At 37.9% G+C, this 17,837-nt stretch overlaps 2 protein-coding genes across 7 annotated transcripts in view; both read left to right on the forward strand.

Annotated features, from left to right (window-relative positions):
* CCDC112 (coiled-coil domain containing 112) overlaps window positions 1-10,339 on the forward strand; it is a 26,756-nt gene extending 16,417 nt beyond the window's left edge. Inside the window, exons 5-10 of one of the 3 annotated variants that reach the window (XM_015558452.1) lie at window positions 951-1,026; window positions 1,862-2,252; window positions 6,500-6,907; window positions 8,394-8,489; window positions 9,025-9,143; window positions 9,733-10,336. In XM_015558452.1, coding sequence (XP_015413938.1) covers window positions 951-1,026; window positions 1,862-2,252; window positions 6,500-6,907; window positions 8,394-8,489; window positions 9,025-9,143; window positions 9,733-9,763 — 1,121 coding nt within the window. In that variant the 3' untranslated portion in view covers window positions 9,764-10,336. Of the gene's footprint in view, window positions 1-950; window positions 1,027-1,861; window positions 2,253-6,499; window positions 6,908-8,393; window positions 8,490-9,024; window positions 9,144-9,732 lie in introns of all 3 variants that reach the window. The other 2 variants (XM_015558450.1, XM_015558451.1) reach the window with 2 other exon arrangements.
* Window positions 10,340-10,492: 153 nt separating this feature from the next.
* Window positions 10,493-17,837, forward strand: part of PGGT1B (protein geranylgeranyltransferase type I subunit beta) — a 42,492-nt gene continuing 35,147 nt past the window's right edge. For 2 of the 4 annotated variants that reach the window (XM_006755275.2, XM_015558454.1), the window contains exons 1-2: window positions 11,549-13,262; window positions 16,952-17,070. In XM_006755275.2, coding sequence (XP_006755338.1) covers window positions 13,123-13,262; window positions 16,952-17,070 — 259 coding nt within the window. In that variant the 5' untranslated portion in view covers window positions 11,549-13,122. Of the gene's footprint in view, window positions 11,086-11,547; window positions 13,263-16,951; window positions 17,071-17,837 lie in introns of those variants that run through there. The other 2 variants (XM_006755276.2, XM_015558453.1) reach the window with 2 other exon arrangements.

Below are 17,837 nucleotides of genomic sequence, written 5' to 3' on the forward strand. Positions count from 1 at the left end.
ACAGGGGAAGGCGCCCCACCTCCCCAATTGGCCCTGCTCTGAGCCAGACCAGGGGCTGCACCTAGGGATTGGGCCTGCCCTCTGCCATCCGGGAGCAGGCCTAAGCCAGCAGGTCGTTATCTCCTGAGGGGTCCCAGACTGCGAGAGGGCACAGGCCGGGCTGAGAGACACCCCCTTCCCCCGAGTGCACAAATTTTTGTGCACCGGGCCTCTAGTAATATATAAAGAGTGCCTACAAATTAGAGAAACAAAGGTAAATAACCTAATAGAAAAATGGGCAAAGATAATAAGGTCCATTTTACAGTGAGAGAAATACAAAACGAGAAAAGGCTTATTTTAACAGACACAAAAAATGTCCGTTAAATCAGGGATGATAAATGTTTGCCTTTCATATTGGAAATGATTAAAAGTTCCTGGGAAGAAGCATTCTCAGGACCTGTAAGTTGGTGGAGCTTCTTTGAAGGATAATGTGATGGTATCTAGCATATTGGAAAATAAGCATACTTTTTTATTTAGCATTTCAACTTTCATCAGTTATCCTCTAAAAATACTTATTTGAGCATGTAAAAAAATACATGCAAAGGTATTTATTACAGTACTGCATCTATTTAAAGGTTGATTATTGGAGAATTACTTAATGAATTAGGATAGATTTAGATAATAAAATGTTAGTTAACCACAACATTTTGTTAAATTAAAACTGCAGGTTACAAAACAGTATATGTAGTATGAAACATTTTTGGTAAATAATAATAATATTTAATGATATAGTACATAGGGAAAAATTTGTAATAAAAAATTATAATCATAAAAATTAGCTTTGTATAATTACATTTTTCTTATCCTTTAGGCTAAGAAATGTTTTTAAATTAAAGGAACAGCCCATTTTTCCCTAATATTTAATTCTTAGTCATACTGAAATGATATAATTTTTCTGTTTTTTTTAATAGTTGTTGAAAAGCTCAGAGAAATGATGGAAGAAATCGAAAATGCAATTAACACTTTTAAGGAGGAGCAGAGATTGATGTATGTTTTAAACACATTTTAATATAAAATTATTGACATATATATTTCCAATAACTCTCCACTAGGTTGTTATATATAAACCATTTTATTGTAATATATTTAACATTAGTCTTACACAAAGGCAACAATACTTTTCTAATTTTGTTTTAGGTTATAGATTGCTTTTCATGTCTAAAGTGAATGTTCATCTATATAGCGACACTATAAAATCTCAGATAAGAATTTAAAAGATTGTCTTATTCTCTGAGGAAACTCAAGTCTTTTTTTTTTATTATGAACTAGTTTATTTTTTATATATTACTAGAGGCCTGGTGCATGAAAATTCATGCACTCCAGGGGGGCAGTCCTTCAGCTCGGCCTGCCCCCTCTCACAGTTTGAGAGCCCCCAGGGGCAGGAGGCGACCCAGAGATCAGGGGAAGGCGATGTCCCCATCATAACACTGCTGCTGCCACTGCTGGCAGCGCAAGCCTCGGCTGGTCCTGATTACCTGAGCCTCGGGCGGCCCTGGGCGGCTGTGCAGCCAACATCCAGGGCCTGCCTGCACCTCGGGCTGGCCCTGGGTGGCTGGGAAGCCACCATCCGAGGCTTGCCTCCTCCTCGGGCTGGCCCTGGGTGGCTGGGGTCTGAGGGGACTGGGGGACTCCAGAGGCAAGCATATGGAGCGGCCAGGCCCGCCTGGGGGTGGGGAAACTCAAGTCTTTGATTTATAAATGTTAATAATGTTAAGTGGAGAAGATGACATGAAAAGAGAAATAATTTAAATAAGAGGAAAAATAAAGGGTTAATATGGATTGATTTGTATCTTATTAATCAAACTTTATTTTGAAATTTTAGATATGAAGAGCTTATTAAAGAAGAGAAAATAACTAATAATGAGTTGAGTGCCATATCAAGGAAGATTGACACATGGGCTTTGGGTAGTTCAGAAACAGAGAAAGCTTTCAGAGTGATGTCAGGCAAAGTTCCTGTAGACAAAGTAGCACCAAATACTCTTCCAGAAGAAGTTGTGGATTTTGAAAAATTCCTTCAGCAAACAGGAGGGCGACAAGGGGGCTGGGATGATTATGATCACCAGAACTTTGTAAAAGTGAGAAACAAACATAAAGGCAAGCCAACATTTATGGGAGAAGTTCTAGAACATCTTCCTGGAAGAAAACAGGATGAAGTTGAACAGCATGAGAAATGGTATCAAAAGTTTCTGGCCCTAGAAGAAAGGAAAAAAGAGGTAATAATAATTATTATGGCTATTATTTGTTGTATTTTTCTCTGTTCCAGCTACTGTGCTAAACTCTTTTAACATTTATTAATTTTACAACAACTCCATGAGGTATATTGCAGTTTTCCCCCTATCTTACAGAAGGTGCAGCAGGCACTGGGAAGTTTTGAGTAACTTAACTAAAGGAACTATAGTTGGACTTTCTGAAGGCCAAACATTTCTACCCCAAGAAATAATATAGTGGGCCAGAAAACTTCTGATTGTGGGCAAAACCTTCTATATCCACCAGAAATGTGGGAAATCCAGATATACTCAGGCTTTTGATAAAAGGCAGCCTATCAACAAAGGCCACATGGTTTTCAATCTATACTAATAAAAGCCTAGGTGGTCCTCGTGTGCGACATTGCCACAAGATGGCCACCACAAGATGGTCGTGCGCACAGCGGAGGCGGGGCCCAATGGCCACTCCGCGCAGTGAGGCCTGGGGGTCCCATGGCTCTATGTGGCATGGAGGAGGCTGGTCCCAGCTTCTCCGTTGCCTCGCACGGAGGAGGTGGGTCCCGGCAGGGGAGACGGGTCACAGAGGGGAGGGCAGTTGTGGGCAATCAGGCCACCAGGAGAGGGCAGTTGGGGGCAATTGGGCTGGCAGGGGAGGGCAGTTGCAGGTAATCAGGCTGGCAAGGGAGCAGTTAGGCATCAATCAGGCCAACAGGGGAGCGGTTAGGGCGCAATCAGGCTGGCAGGCAGAAGCTGTTAGGGGCAATCAGGCAGGTAGGCAGGCAAGCGGTTAGGAGCCAGCGGTCCCGGATTGTGAGAGGGATCTGACTACCGGTTTAGGCCTGATCCCGCAGGGCCTAAATCGGCAGTCGGACATCCCCCAAGAGGTCCCAGATTGGAGAGGGTACAGGCCAGGCTGAGGGACATCCCCTGCCCCCGTGCACGAATTTCATGCACCGGGCCTCTAGTCTATAACACTGTAACAACCATACAAACAGTCACCATGAAGTGCATGGAGCACCTCTCGGTCTCTCCCCCACAGCCCACGGGCACTGATCGCAGAAAGGCTGGTGGCTGGTGGGCGGGGCATTGGGCAGATGGGCGCAGCAAGGCAGGCACCCCAAGGTGAGCGTGGCGAGGCTGAGCACAGCTAGGCTGCAAGCGTGGTGAGGCATGAGCAGGTGGGCGGGGTGCTAGCGTGGTGGGCGGGGTCGCGTGATTTCGTGCGCTGGGCCTCTAGTGAAATATAAAGAGGCAGTAGAAAAACAAATTCACTCTTCAAAGTTTCATTGAGGTTTGGAACTTCAGCTTCATTGCTTATTTGAAAAGACTCAAGATTTTGACTACCCCAGAGAAAAAGTAACTAACTCTTAAGTGTAGCAAATACCTAAAAAGTTTCATTTTCACAAAAATATTCTTCTGGCTTTGGTTTTGTTAGGATTTCTCAACCTTGGCACAGTTAACCATTTGGGCTAGATAATTCTTTGCTGTAAATGCTGTTGTGTGCATTGTAGGATGATTGGCAACATTCCTGGCTTCCACTCATTAGTTCAGCGGTTCTCAACCTGTGGGTCGTGACCCCTTTGGGGATCAAACGACCCTTTCACAGAGGTCGCCTAAGACCATCGGAAAACACATATAATTACATATTGTTTTTGTGATTAATCACTATGCTTTAATTATGTTCAATTTGTAACAATGAAATTGGGGGTCACCACAACATGAGGAACTGTATTAAAGGGTTGCGGCATTAGGAAGGTTGAGAACCACTGCATTACGTGCTAGTAACACCTCGTTAGTTGTGATTATCAAAAATGTCTCCAAAGTGCAAAGTTGGGAACCATGGGTTCAGACACTTGAAGTCTGAGTCACATTTTTTTGTAGACGTCAACTATTATAAACTTTAACTCGCTTGAGTATGACTGTTCAACAGATGACTTGCCCCAGGAGTATTAAAGAAATATTGATCCCATGATTAGTCTAAATTTTTAGAGGAAATAGGTTGTGTTTCTTGTTTATCTCTCCTAAATAAGTTAAATGTAAGAAGATTGACATTTGGGACTTTAACTCATTAAGCGCCATGTCAGTCACTGGTGACTGAAACGGAAAGGAAGACAAAACAGGCTTGGCGCTTAATGTGTTAAGAAAAATTTTGAAACATAAGTAATTTTTTTAAAAATATATTTTATTGATTTTTTACAGAGAGGAAGGGAGAGAGATAGAGAGTTAGAAACATCGATGAGAGAGGAACATCGATCAGCTGCCTCCTGCACATCTCCTACTGGGGATGTGCTCGCAACCCAGGTACATGCCCTTGACCGGAATCGAACCTGGGACCTTTCAGTCCTCAAGCCGACGCTCTATCCACTGAGCCAAACCAGTTTCGGCATAAGTAATTTTTAAAAGCTCAAAAATAACAAGCTATTAGGTATTATTTAGTCTTTTTCCTGGATACTGAAAACATGGGGTCCCTGGACCAGCAAAGTGGTTCTTGGACTAGCTAAGTCAACATCACCTGGGAGCTTATTAAACTTACCAGGCCCCAGCCATAGACCTAAGCCAAACTCTGGTGGTGGTGCTCAGGAATTGTGTTTTAACAAGTCCTCTAGGTTAATCTGTTATAAGCTAAAGTTTAAGAACCACCTCTCTAGACACAGTGCCTCATGTAGTAAGGTAAAGCACCTTAGTTCTAGCTAGTTCCGGACCACTGTTTCCTGATATTTGATGATTGATTGATTGAAGAGGTGAGGTAGGAGGGGATATGAAAATGGAGGTAAAATTACTGAAGTAGGACATGGAGGAGGAGGAGGAAACTTGGGGGAAAGCAGCAAAATGTAGTTTTAAACCAACTCAGTTTAAGATGCTGAGTAGATTTACCATTTTTATCACCATTTGCCTAAAGATACTTATTTTCAGATATGCTCTGAACTTCCTGGCCTGAATACCCTTGTTTATCTTATTCCCACTTTCTGGAACCTCCATTCTTTCCCCTCAACTCCCATTTATCAAAATCTGCCCAGATAAGATGCTTCCTTCTTGTCCACTCAAACATAAGTAGTCCCTCTCAGAATTTCCTACTAACACTTTGTTTATACCTCTTTTATGGAGTGCTATAGCACATAATAATATATTCTAGAATATATGCATATATATTATCTCACCTAGAACAGTGCTACTCAAACTTGGTCCATGGACTGGCTGTTAGGTTGCAAACTGTTACTGGTCTTCAGTGAAATAAAGTGATTGAACTAGAATCAGCTGCCCACTAAGCACACTAGTTCAGTTTTGACTTTTTTTTTAAAATAGAAAACCCTCTTTTTGAAGGAAGCAGTACATTGATTTACATTCTGTCATGAATCTCTGAAATTGTTGTGGACTGGCACATTGAGTAGCACTGTACTAGATGACATTTGGTATTATTTGAATCATCTATGATTCCTATCACATTGCCTTCCATAGAGTATGCATATGATAGGAATGTACTGAATGAATAAATGAATGATACACCATGAGGAAAGATGAGGGAACAGTTTCCTGACTTGAGGGTAAAGGAATTCAGTGGATGTATCCTTTATGGCATAAAGAAGACTGCTAGTATTTTAAATAATCTTTACATACCCTGGTAAAGCAATGAAGCTAATTTGCTTCTTCTTTTTTTTTTTTTAACACTTATGAAGCACTACTTCTCAGGGACTGACTCATTTAATATTTACAATATCACTGCTGGAGAGGTATTACCTACCACTTTTACAGATGAGCAAAATGAAGACAGAGTAACTTAGTAACTCATCCAAGGTCACACCTAGTAGATGGTAAAGCCATGATTTGGTTCTAAGTGGTCTGACTTCAGAGCCCATACTCTCAACCACACCACTCTTAGTTCCTCTTCTGGTAATTGAACAAAGAGGGGTCACTCAGAAAGGATTTTACGCCTTGAAAGAGAATTTGGAAGCATAAGTAAGATGATCAGAGGAAAAGAATGTTTCCCATGAACACAAACAAATGAGGTGCAATCTTTGTGAACCTGGGGGTTAAGAGAGGACAAGAAAGGCCAAAAGAATAAATCATTATTCAGTGTTTTAAGAGACATTAATTTTTAAAAACAGAAGTAGAAAATTGCACTGGTTAAAAAACAAACAAAACACTTGGAAACCTAAGCATCCTGCAACCAATATTCTTTCTAGAAAGATGGACTTGAGGTTGTATTTTTAAGTGCTTTTGATTATTAAAATTATTTTTCCCTTACTATATTTTTTTAGTCTATTCAGAATTGGAAAACTAAAAAGTTTCAAAAAAAAGAGGAAATTTTCAAGGAAAAGGCAGAGGACATATCTATGCTTTCCCATAACAAACAAGAAGTTAATCAAAAGCAAAAAGAGGAACAAAGAAAGCAGCAGAAATTGGCAGTGGAAGCTTGGAAAAAACAGAAAAGTATAGAAATGTCAATGAAATATGCTTCCCAGTTAAAAGAAGAGGAAGAGAAAGAGAAAAGGCAGCAGAAAGAGCGCCAACGCCAGTTTAAACTAAAATTACTACTAGAAAACTACACCCAGCAGAAGAAAGAACAGGAAGAATTTTTAAGACTTGAAAAGGAGATAAGGGAAAAGACAGAAAAGGCAGAAAAAAGGAAAACTGTTGCTGATGAAATTTCCAGATTTCAAGAAAGAGTGAGTAAATATATTTTCTAAGTAATTTTAGAAATTATTTAGTGGTATTACTACCAATAGAGGTACTACTTCCAGATTCAGTGCAGGAAAAATTGCGTGCTTCTGTTATATTAGGCTTCTACCTACCAATGCTCCCTCACCCCGCCGCCCCCTCATTTCTAGTATATTATAGTCTAGTGGGAAAGATAGATGTGCAAGTATATTTCTGTATGATGTTGTAAGTAGTGTAGTGATTGAGGTAATTGTGGACAGAGAATCTTAGGAGATGGGTATGCAGGGAGGGTAGCTTATGACCATAGCTATTAGTGTTAGAGAGGCACTAAGATATTTGAGGCTTGAAGAAGAAAGGGGAGACCTTTGCTAGCGAAGAGAACAGCATGAATGACAGCTTGGAGAAGTGTAAGTGGTTTGTGGGGGAACCGTAAACACTTCGGTATCCTAAGGGCATCAGATGGAAAGTGGGAATCAGCCAGAGACAAGGCTGGAAAGGTAGCCACAGGCTAGACTACTTTTTCTTTGCCAAACTGACTGGCTTTTCCCCACAGATGATTGATTTCCTTACTTGCTCACTGTCCATCTCCCAACATAATAGAAGCTCCACAAGGGCAGAGATTTTGTCCTTTTGTTTATTCCTGTAACCTGTACATTGTAGATATTCAATGTATACTTAAAGGAATCAAGGCTATTGCTGAGAGGTAGGATCATAAATGATTTAAAAACGAATATATATAAGAAAATGCAATCAAAGAGATTATAATTTTATCAAAGTGGAATTCAGTCCAAAGAGTCTCAAAAAGACAAAGAAGTGTATTTACTTTAAAACGGAAAAGGATGCAAATGAGATAAAACATAGCAATATCGCCCTGGCCAGCTTGGCTCAGTGGATAGAGCATCAGCCTGTGGATTGCAGGGTCCCAGGTTCGATTGTGGCCAGGGGCACATGCCTGGGTTGCGAGCTTGATCCCCAGTGGGAGGTGTGCAGGAGGCAGCCGATCAATGATTCTCTCTCATCGTTGATGTTTCTATCTCTCTCTCCTTCTCCCTGCCTCTCTGAAATCAATAAATATATATATTTTTTTAAAAAACACATAGCAATATCTATAAAGCAAAAAATAAGGGAAATAAAAAAAATTAGACGAAAACACATTAGTGGAATTTCTTTTAGTCTCTATAAAAATATCTCCCTAAATAACAAAATGCCCCAAATGTGAGAGATCTAAAACCAGACATATCTGAACTGAAAGTGGGTTTAACTCACCTAGTAAAATAAGAAATAACCAACATAAAATGATTCCAAAAGATGTGCACGTGTCACATTTATTTTCAAGGAAAATAAAGCTTTTACTCTTGTTGGAAAAGGTCATTATTGAAGGAATATTGATATTTAAGGTGATTTAATTTTACTTCCAAGCAACTAAAGTTTGAAACAAATTTTAGTTGATTTTACTTTCTCATGTTATCTTTTTTGTTGGCATATGTTTTTTAGGATTTACGTAAACTTGAACTGAAAATTCTTGATAGACAGTCAAAAGAAGATGAAAAGGCAGAAAAACAAAGAAGACTGGCAAAATTAAAAAAAAAGGTGCTCTGTACTGAGATTATTTTTATTGTTATCCTAATTCCTTGGTTTGTAAGGATACAAGCATCCATTTTCTTTATATCCAGCTTGATTTCTGTACCATCTCCTTTAAAATGTACTTATTTAGCATAGCTTAGTACAATTTAAACTATTTTTTGAATTCTACCATTTCACATTATAAACACATTGTTTAATCTCAGTTGGTGATACTCACAGCTAAAGATATAGGTGACTCTCAACAAAACAAAGAACTTACTGGTGGATATTTATCCTAAATTTATTGCCTGGCTGTGCCACTACTTGCTGCATCATATTTCCTTCATAATATAAACAGAATAAAATAATTGAACTAAAAAAAGAAACTAAAGTAACAATTTATTGATAGATTGATGTGGTCCAACTTTTATTTTAGCTATATGAGTACAATAAAAAGTTTACAGAAGAGGTTATTAACAGTTTTTAATATCAAGTATTTTTCTTAGTAAGGATCACAAATACAATATTAATTATTTCAGATTCATTTTACTTCTGATTACAGGTTGAAAACAATGTTAGCAGAGATCCTTCTAGGCTTTACAAACCTACCAAAGGTTGGGAAGAACGGACCAAAAACTTAGGACCAACAGGCTCTGGGCCACTTCTACATATCCCACATAGGTAAAGAGGAGTTAGAATGAGTGTTGACTTTATAACAATTTAATAACTGCATGTTTCGCCTGGCTGGCATGCCTCAGTGTTTGAGTACTGACCTATGACGCAGGTGGTCATGGTTTGATTCTGGGTCACAACACATGCCCGGGTTTCAGGCTCATTCCCCGTAGGGGGCGTGTAGGAGGCAGCCAATCAATGATTCTCTCTCAGCATTGATGTTTCTCTCTCTCCTTCTCCCTTCCTCTCTGAAATCAATAAAAATATTTTTAAAAATAACCATGTTTTATATTTTGTGCAACTTTGATATGTATATTATATTTTACAGTAAAAAGTGATAAAAATAAATCTACATATATTTTTAAAAGTTAACATTTAATTGGCATAACTCGAGTTGGCCCACATTCACTTGGTTGCATACTTTTCACTTGTTTCACACTGATGCCCGCACCCTGGCCTCTTACTTTTTCTCTACCTGAATAAAACTTGCTTTATAAAAAAGTTCAAATAAAAGAAATAGAAGTTAACATCTAATCAGTTAGGATCTTTATAAAAATTTTCTGCGTATTTATAATTGCTCTTCTCTTCTTCTCCTTAGGGCTATTCCAACCTGGAGACAAGGAGTTTAGAAAAGAATATGAGATAATGAAACTGGTATTCAGTTGATGGGAATGTTAGCATATTCAGCTTGACTAGAACAGAGTGATTAACCACATGTGTTTTTAAATATCACTAGCTTAGACAGACTGATTATGGTGTTGTATGTGAATTGACAGATGTTAAGTTCCAAGTAGTATTGTCATTAGTATTTCCTGTTTATAGCAAGAGGGTATGTAATGTGTATGTTGGTCTATTATTATGTAAAAGTTTTTTGAATAAGTTTATGTTACAAATACTATTTCATTTAAATACTCAGAACATTTCAAAGATACTTTGTTTTTGGCATGGCACAGCAAAATAAGTTGGGTCAATCACAGAATGACATTTCAAACCAAAATTTTGTAACATTTATATTTTGGAGGTAAGTTAGCTTGAGTAACAAAAGTGTAAAGTTTTTTTTGGTTTGAATTTTGAAATAAGTTAGTACTTTTTCTAATTTAACAAACTGGTAGTTTATCAGTTACTACATTTTTATGTAATAAATATTTTGTATTTGTTCAAAGCATGCTTTGTTTTATATAAAGTATTTATATTAAAAATATGCCTCACAGTTCACACCTCATTTATACTCTATTATTTGTATTATTGATAAAATCTTTTTGGTTTCCTTTAGCTTTTCCAATTTTCTTTTCAGCCTTTCTGGACTTCACACATTTATAAAATCTTTGTGTCTTTCATATCTTCCTGCCTGATTCAGTTTTCTGCTTGTTTGCCTTAAAATATTTGTTCAAAATAGTTACTTTTAAAATTTATAAACTTTGGTATATGAAAACACAATGTAACAATTCGGCTCAACTTTTCATATACAATCTTAGCTCCTAACTTTAATTAGTTCTCACTGGCTTATAGGAAAGTTACCATATACATAATAAACATAGGAAACTTATTTCTTATGACTTTTATCTTAGATGTAACTTGATACATTTAGATCAAATGACTCAAATTTACTATGAGTAATAGTAGTCAAAACTTTTTCTTATTTCACACTTACGACTCAAAGTAAATATAATTTCTAAAGGGAATGGAATTCTTATACAGTTATTGGTGCAAAATAGAATTAATGTAAAACATCCTTAATCAGGAATGCACATTTTATTTGTAGTACTCATTTTCCATGAATTTTAAAAATGATTTGAGGCATTTTAGAATAAATTATAGAATAAGACAAGGGAATTTAAAAATAGAATTGAACAACTAAGAAGATACAGAAAAGTAAAGGTTTTATGTGCTACTTACTAACATGTTGCTTTTTTTTGCACACAAATGCAGCTTTCAATTTCCTGCATCTAAGGTAAGCATAGTGGGCAATGCTGTATGGGGTGTGTTTTTTTGTTTATTTTTATTTTGTTTGTTTTTTTAATAATAGAAAGTATGGAAGTTTCTTTGAACAACCAGTCCTTCTAAGTGAATCTAAAGTGAATGAGGAATTTGTTGTATGCCTCTTTATATAGACTACATAAAATAAACAACATGTCTTCAATTGCAAGCTCATAGAAGAGATGTCAAATAAACATTTCTTAAACTGGTTTAAAAAGTATATTAATAAGAAATTTAGAAAAAAACACACAAAAATGTTATAAAGCACCAATTCAACCACCCCTGGGTAACTTTTTCCAAAAGCATACCTACATATTTTTAAATAGCTATAGTCAGAGTAAGTTACTAACTATACTGTAAGCACTTTACATTACACATATTTTTCTACCTTTCTACATAATTTAGACATTATCACTTAATGGCTAAATAAGATTCAATTATAATGAGAATGCTCCATCTTTCTCATACTTTGAAGACTTGAGCTATTTAATACTTCTTAGCTAATGTTGAATGGTATTTTTTGTAGGGGTTAGATTCTGTCATGGACATGTCAGAAACCTTGTATGATCAAAATCACCCATGAAAAGCCTTTTCTTTACCTAGAAGAATATAATATTATTTTTCAATGAGCCCATCATAGAAGTATTTCCTCCTGATTTGGATCAGATTGCTGATTCTTGAGCTGAGAATCAGATGAAATGTTTGGCTTCCTTTTAAGCGCCAGGTTGAAGAGGATTGTCTTTCAGAGCATAGAGTGTGCATAGTTGATTCTAGTAGTAAGTTAAATGTACGTGATAGGACTCCACTTTGAACATCTTCAGACATTTGACGTGTGTGTGTGTGTGTGTGTGTGTGTGTGTGTGTGTGAGAGCGTGATTGTAATACTGTAGTGAAAACTCTCTAGATAGGGCATGCCTGAAGGGCGAGGACTGTGGACTCCATCGTTGTAGAGAAGCACCAAGGGCAGCCTCTGCTTATACCCAGCCATTTGTTGAAGACACGCAGGAAAGCCTGTAAACCTGTAAGTAGTACCTAAAACTATGCAAGGCACTCTGGATTGGTGAATAAGTATGAGATAACTCCAGCCCACGTGATACACTCTGAGAAATAAATTTTCTAACGAAGCTATTAATTAAAATTATACCCAAACTTCTATTAGCTCAATTGATTATAAACAAAAATATCTAATTTAGGCCTGACCCTTGGGTGGATTTCTTTTTCTCTCAATATTTCGTTACGAAGTTTTAAAGGGAAATGCTGAAGCAACTTAAATCCCTCTTTTTGAAAAAATAGTGGCATGTGATTTGTTTTTAGTATATGGGTAGTTGGAGAATAGGTGGAGCTTACTTGCTGATGCAAATTGATAAAACAGAGATGAAGTCAAAACATTGACTCAGAGAGTAAAACTTAAAACTTGTAAAAGAAAAACGCAGTCACCTGTGTGAATGTATGTTGTGCATGCATATTGCGTTTAGATATATTTAAACGTGATCTCTGATGTTCTCGAGAACTGGGAACGACTCAACTTTTGTAGTGTCAGTAATCACTTACTAAACATTTATTTATATCCACAGATTGAACTGTAGGTTAGTAACATATGCATTCATATCCCCCCCACCCCCACCCCCCATGAGTCTGTTGCAACATTTATATCGAGCCGTTCCTGTTTTCATATATACCCTCCTCGTGACCTTTGGGGCCTGATGTTCTCAACGCGCACTTGAAACTATGGACGTTGCCCTTCCTCCCAAAGGCCGAAGGAGGGTAAGAGTAGAAGAGGGATTTGTGGGCCGAACTTCAGTAGGCTGGCGAGGTGTTGCCGAAGCTTTGGGGTTTAGAGTAGGAAAGGTGGGTCGTGCTCTTCCTAAGAAGAAACTCGGCGATAAAGTGCGGCGGCGGACTTCCCGGTGACGGCGTCTCCAGTAAGTCCGCCCAGTTCAGCTCATCGGGACTCCTTCGCGCCGCTCGCCAAGTGCTTCCGGGGCACGGCAGGCGTCGCTTCCGCAGCAGCATGGCGGCCGCGGAGGACGGGCAGCTGGCGGGGGACTGCGAAGGAGAGCGGCTGGATTTCCTGCGGGACCGGCACGTGCGGTTCTTCCAGCGCTGCCTCCAGGTCTTGCCGGAGCGCTATTCTTCGCTGGAGACCAGCAGGTAACTGGTGGCCACAGTTAACCGGGCCGCCCCGGGCCCCGGCGCTGTTCCACGCTGGGCCTGTGATCACTCTTCCCTCCGAGCTGCGGCGAGAGGGCTCGGGGCGCTGTACGTCTAGGGCTTTGGCAGGCTCCAGTTTCCGCCTTTTTCACTTCCCCACCATATACCCTGTCCACTCCGAGCTTTTTCACTCCGTCTTCCCGGCCTCATCACTTTCGAGGATAAAAGAAAAAAGTCAAAGGGTTTGTCATATTTTAGATAAACAGCCTCTCCTGTGTTGCCCTTTCCCAATTCATTGGCTCTTTTTTTTTTTTTTTTTAAACGAGGTAGCATTGGTTAATAACATTATACAAATTTCAGGTGTTCAGCATTGTAACTCGATATCTGTATACGCTGTTGGGCGCTCATCACTACAGGTCTGTTTCCATCCTTTACCATGTATTGGACTCATTAACTCGTAACCGAATGACTGTCTTGTGTTTGATGTATAGGAGCAGCAGAGATCCTCTGAGGTTTGAGTAGAAGTGAACTTTCCAGGAACTGGAAATCTAGTGACAGAGAAGGTTGGCGAAGGAGGTGCGGTGCTGCTTGAAGCAGCCTGGGAAAGTGTATTTGCAGTGAGTGTGATCTGGCAGAGGCTGAGAAACTGAATTAGTCATTCAGAGGAGAAGTCGGGACGAGAAGGACGCGAGGAGGAGGAGGAGGAGTCTGCTCTGCGTTGCTGTTAAGTGAGGCTCCAAAGCTGCATGGGAAGAGCAGGTGGTTTTTGCTCTGATATCTCCACATTTTCTGAGCTCTGGGTCTTTGATGTATTTTGAACAGTGACTGGTCAGTTTTGAAAGTGTTATAGATTATTTCTGCATACTGTTCAGGAAACATTTATTAGTATGTTAGGTGCTGGAATACAGCTGACCGAGATAAGCAAGCAGTTTCAATAGAGTTCAATGCTATTAGTGTAGGTAGGATTCATGGGAGCTTGTCGGAAGGACAGTACCTAATCCAGATTTCTTTAGAGATGCCTTCTCTAATCACCCTTTCCAAAAGACACCACTTCCAGTCACCGCCCGAAACTATACATTTATTGGCTTATTTAATATATTTTTTTCATACTGGATTGTAAACTTCATGAAGGTAGGGTCTTTGTCTATCTTGTTTATTTAACATTAGGGGTGCCCTGTCCAATATGGTGGCCATTAGCCACCTTTGACTATTTAAATTTGAATTAATTAAAATTAAATTAAAAATTCTATTCTGTTTACAGTAGCCACTATAGTTCAAGTGCTCAGTCACCACATTGGCAATAGCTTTTGCTTCTCTTTCTGTCATCTCAGAAAATCTTAGTGGACAGCATTGTACTGGGACATTGAGCAGTTTGGGGCACACGAGAAGCATTAAATAAATATTTATGGAATAATGTAAGCTGAGCCCTGAGAGATGAACAGATTCTTGTTCAAAAAGAGTAAAGCATTATTTATATGCCTTTCTGTATCCATCAGTATTGATTGACTAGCAGAGCCCATACCTATACTTAAAATTTCCATTTATATAATATCATTAACCAATGTTACCTCAATAAATTTAATTTTTTTAAAAGAGTTCTAAAATCGTATGATATAGGATGTTAAGAAATATTTTGATAAACACTTTTTTATCTTATTGGGATTAATTTTATGTGAATTCGTAGCGTTTGGATAAAAAAAATCTTTCATCCTATTTTGATTGTTGAACTTTGTAGCTGTTATTATAGGTCTGTGGTTGGATTTTCAAAATGAAGGTGTGTTTGGTTTTCCCTTTAAAATTTCAGCATAGACAAAACCACATAGACTAATGCATATTGACCGTAAATTGTGTAATCCTAATCACAGTATAAGTAAAACAGCAAAAAATGTTTGGTTAAACAGCCAATTTAATACTTGATTTAATAACATTAGTATAATCTTGGGATCTACACCAGGCATTAAATATTAGATAATAGATATATAATATGGTACATTGCATTAGTTAAGAGATACTAATTACATATATTTTATGCCTCATGTTTGTCACTTGAGTAGAATTTATAAAAATCATTTTTGGTTTCTTATGGCTCAGTTAATAATACATTTAAGATAATCTGTACAACCCTGGCCGGTGTGGCTCAGTTGACTGGGCATCCCATGCACCAAAACATTGCTGGTTTGAGGCAGCCAATGTTTCTCTCTCTCTCTCCTTTTCTCTCTCTCTAAAAATCAATAAAAATATATATTTTTTAAAAAACAATCTGTACATACAAGTTTTTGTAGTGATTTTTAAAAGTTTTCAGTTTTTCTGTTTCCTGACTTAGAGTCTTTTCTTAGTTTTGCATTAAGTCCTTTTGTGGTGTATATGATTCATACTGACTTTAAGATACTTGTGGAGAAGCTCCAATCTTTTAAGCAAAGGTGATTGGTCACAAAACTTCTACTGATACTAGAGTTTTAAAATAAAACAGTGTGTTGACAAAGATGTTATTCTTTCCAGTACTGCAGTTCAATTCCACAGACATTTATTGAGTGCCTATGTGTGCCTGGGTATGGGGATATGGTAGTAAACCAATGATTCCTGTGTTCATTCCGTTTTACTGATAGAGATAAAACAGTTGACTCTAAAAGAGGCTAATATTGGGCCTAGCATTTAGATGCTTATTTTCTGACCCGCCATTTTGGCAAATTATTTCATTTCCCTTTTTCCTTTCGTTGAGAAATAAGAATAAATAATTTTTACTTTTCTAGTAATAATTGCTCTATGAAAATTCAAATGTATATTGTTTGTTGTTTTACCTGAGGTTTTTCTTTTATATTAGCTTCTGAAAAGTAGTTACTAGTCAACTAAAGTGGATATTAAATCTTGGATTGTGAGCTTTGTTTTTAAGCCTGAAAATTTTGAGATCATTTATGCTCCACTGGTGAAGTGATTTGATATAGGGACAAAAAATGTTACTTTTTCATTCATGTAAGATATACCTTTTATATGTATTGTTCAGAGTAGAAGAGGCAGGAAGACTTGGCTTGCTTTGGTTTTTCAGACTACATACTCAGAGTTCAATTTTAGGAAAAAGAAAGAATAGAGAAACGTCCTCCAAAGAAATAATAAAATAAAAATAACCTCATTGGCCTGATTTTAGGTACACACATGACAAGATTACCTCTCTGTATACCTGCAATAGGGCAGGTTGCACAGCAATCTGTACTCCAAGTAGCAATCATCTGGTCAACATAAAATCCTACATTATTTCTCCCAGAGACCCACAGCCCAAAATTCCTTTCTATTTCCTGTGGCCTGTTTAATTTTCTTCCTCTCAGAGTGTTAGGACTACTTGAGAACTCTGGCGTGGTCAGAAATCCTTTTAGGAATACTTTCCTATCTATTTTAGGGGGAGGCCCAGATGACTTCTTGGTCCTGTCTGCCAGCCACTACTGAACACTTCATTTTATAAACATAAGCTTTGCTCTGTAGCTGTTAATTCTATAAACCATAGTCTCAACTGTTATGAAATGAAAATGTTGGACTTTTAGAAGCCTTTAATAATTAAGTATGCATGATTTTAAAATAGGGTACCAATAGATGACTGATTTCTGGTATTTGTCTCCATGAATTTATTATGTTTTTGAATCAGGAAGACTTCAGTGGTTCCTTAGTAAAGATGGAATCTTACTGTTTTTTTCTTTTAGGTTGACAATTGCATTTTTTGCGCTCTCTGGGCTGGACATGTTGGATTCCTTAGATGTGGTGAACAAAGATGATATAATAGAGTGGATTTACTCCCTGCAGGTCCTTCCCACAGAAGACAGTGAGTGAGTTTTTAGCATTTTATTTTTAGTGTGACTAGCTGCACCTGGCATTACATGTGTTTGGATTGGCATATCTTTATTCATAAACTATTAATATATTTTATTCACCTATGTTTTTATTGTAATGCAACACTCCATTCTGTTCAAGTATAACACTTGAGTCTTTGAAATGTTAAGTGTTGCATTACAATAAAAACTCTTTTGGGAGAATAATTTAGAGTTGTCTGGGATTAAGAGATTCACAGTTGTGGCACCATCCTGTGTTGTGCACTTCCACATTGATGACTGCTTGTTGATTATTTGTATTTGATATTGGCAGAAATTATTTAAGATTTTATAATTTTCAAAAGCATTGTCAAATACTTTATTAAATTTGATCTGCCTGTCCCAAAAGAAGAAAATGAGAGGTGGAGTGATTAACCAGTTAACTGCCACGATATTTTGAATTTAATTTAAAAAGGTCCACTGCTTGCATCTATAGACGCTTATGGTGTACAAATGGTTACAGAGGCCACATACATGTTAAATAGTAGAGCCAGCATGAAATCCCAGGCTTCTGACTCAGAGCCCCAATGCTGCTTTGAAGTATCTACACTAATAAAAGAGAAACATGGTAATTGGCGTACGACCGCTACCTTTTTCATTGGCTAATCAGGGCAATGTGCAAATTAACTGCCAACAAAGATGGCGGTTAATTTGCATATGTAGGCACAATGCAGGGAGGCGAAAGGGAAACCAGAAAGAACCCCCCTGCCACTGACAGTGA

This window comes from Myotis davidii, unplaced genomic scaffold (genome assembly GCF_000327345.1).
Source record: "Myotis davidii unplaced genomic scaffold, ASM32734v1 scaffold130, whole genome shotgun sequence".
NCBI classification, from domain to species: domain Eukaryota; kingdom Metazoa; phylum Chordata; class Mammalia; order Chiroptera; family Vespertilionidae; genus Myotis; species Myotis davidii.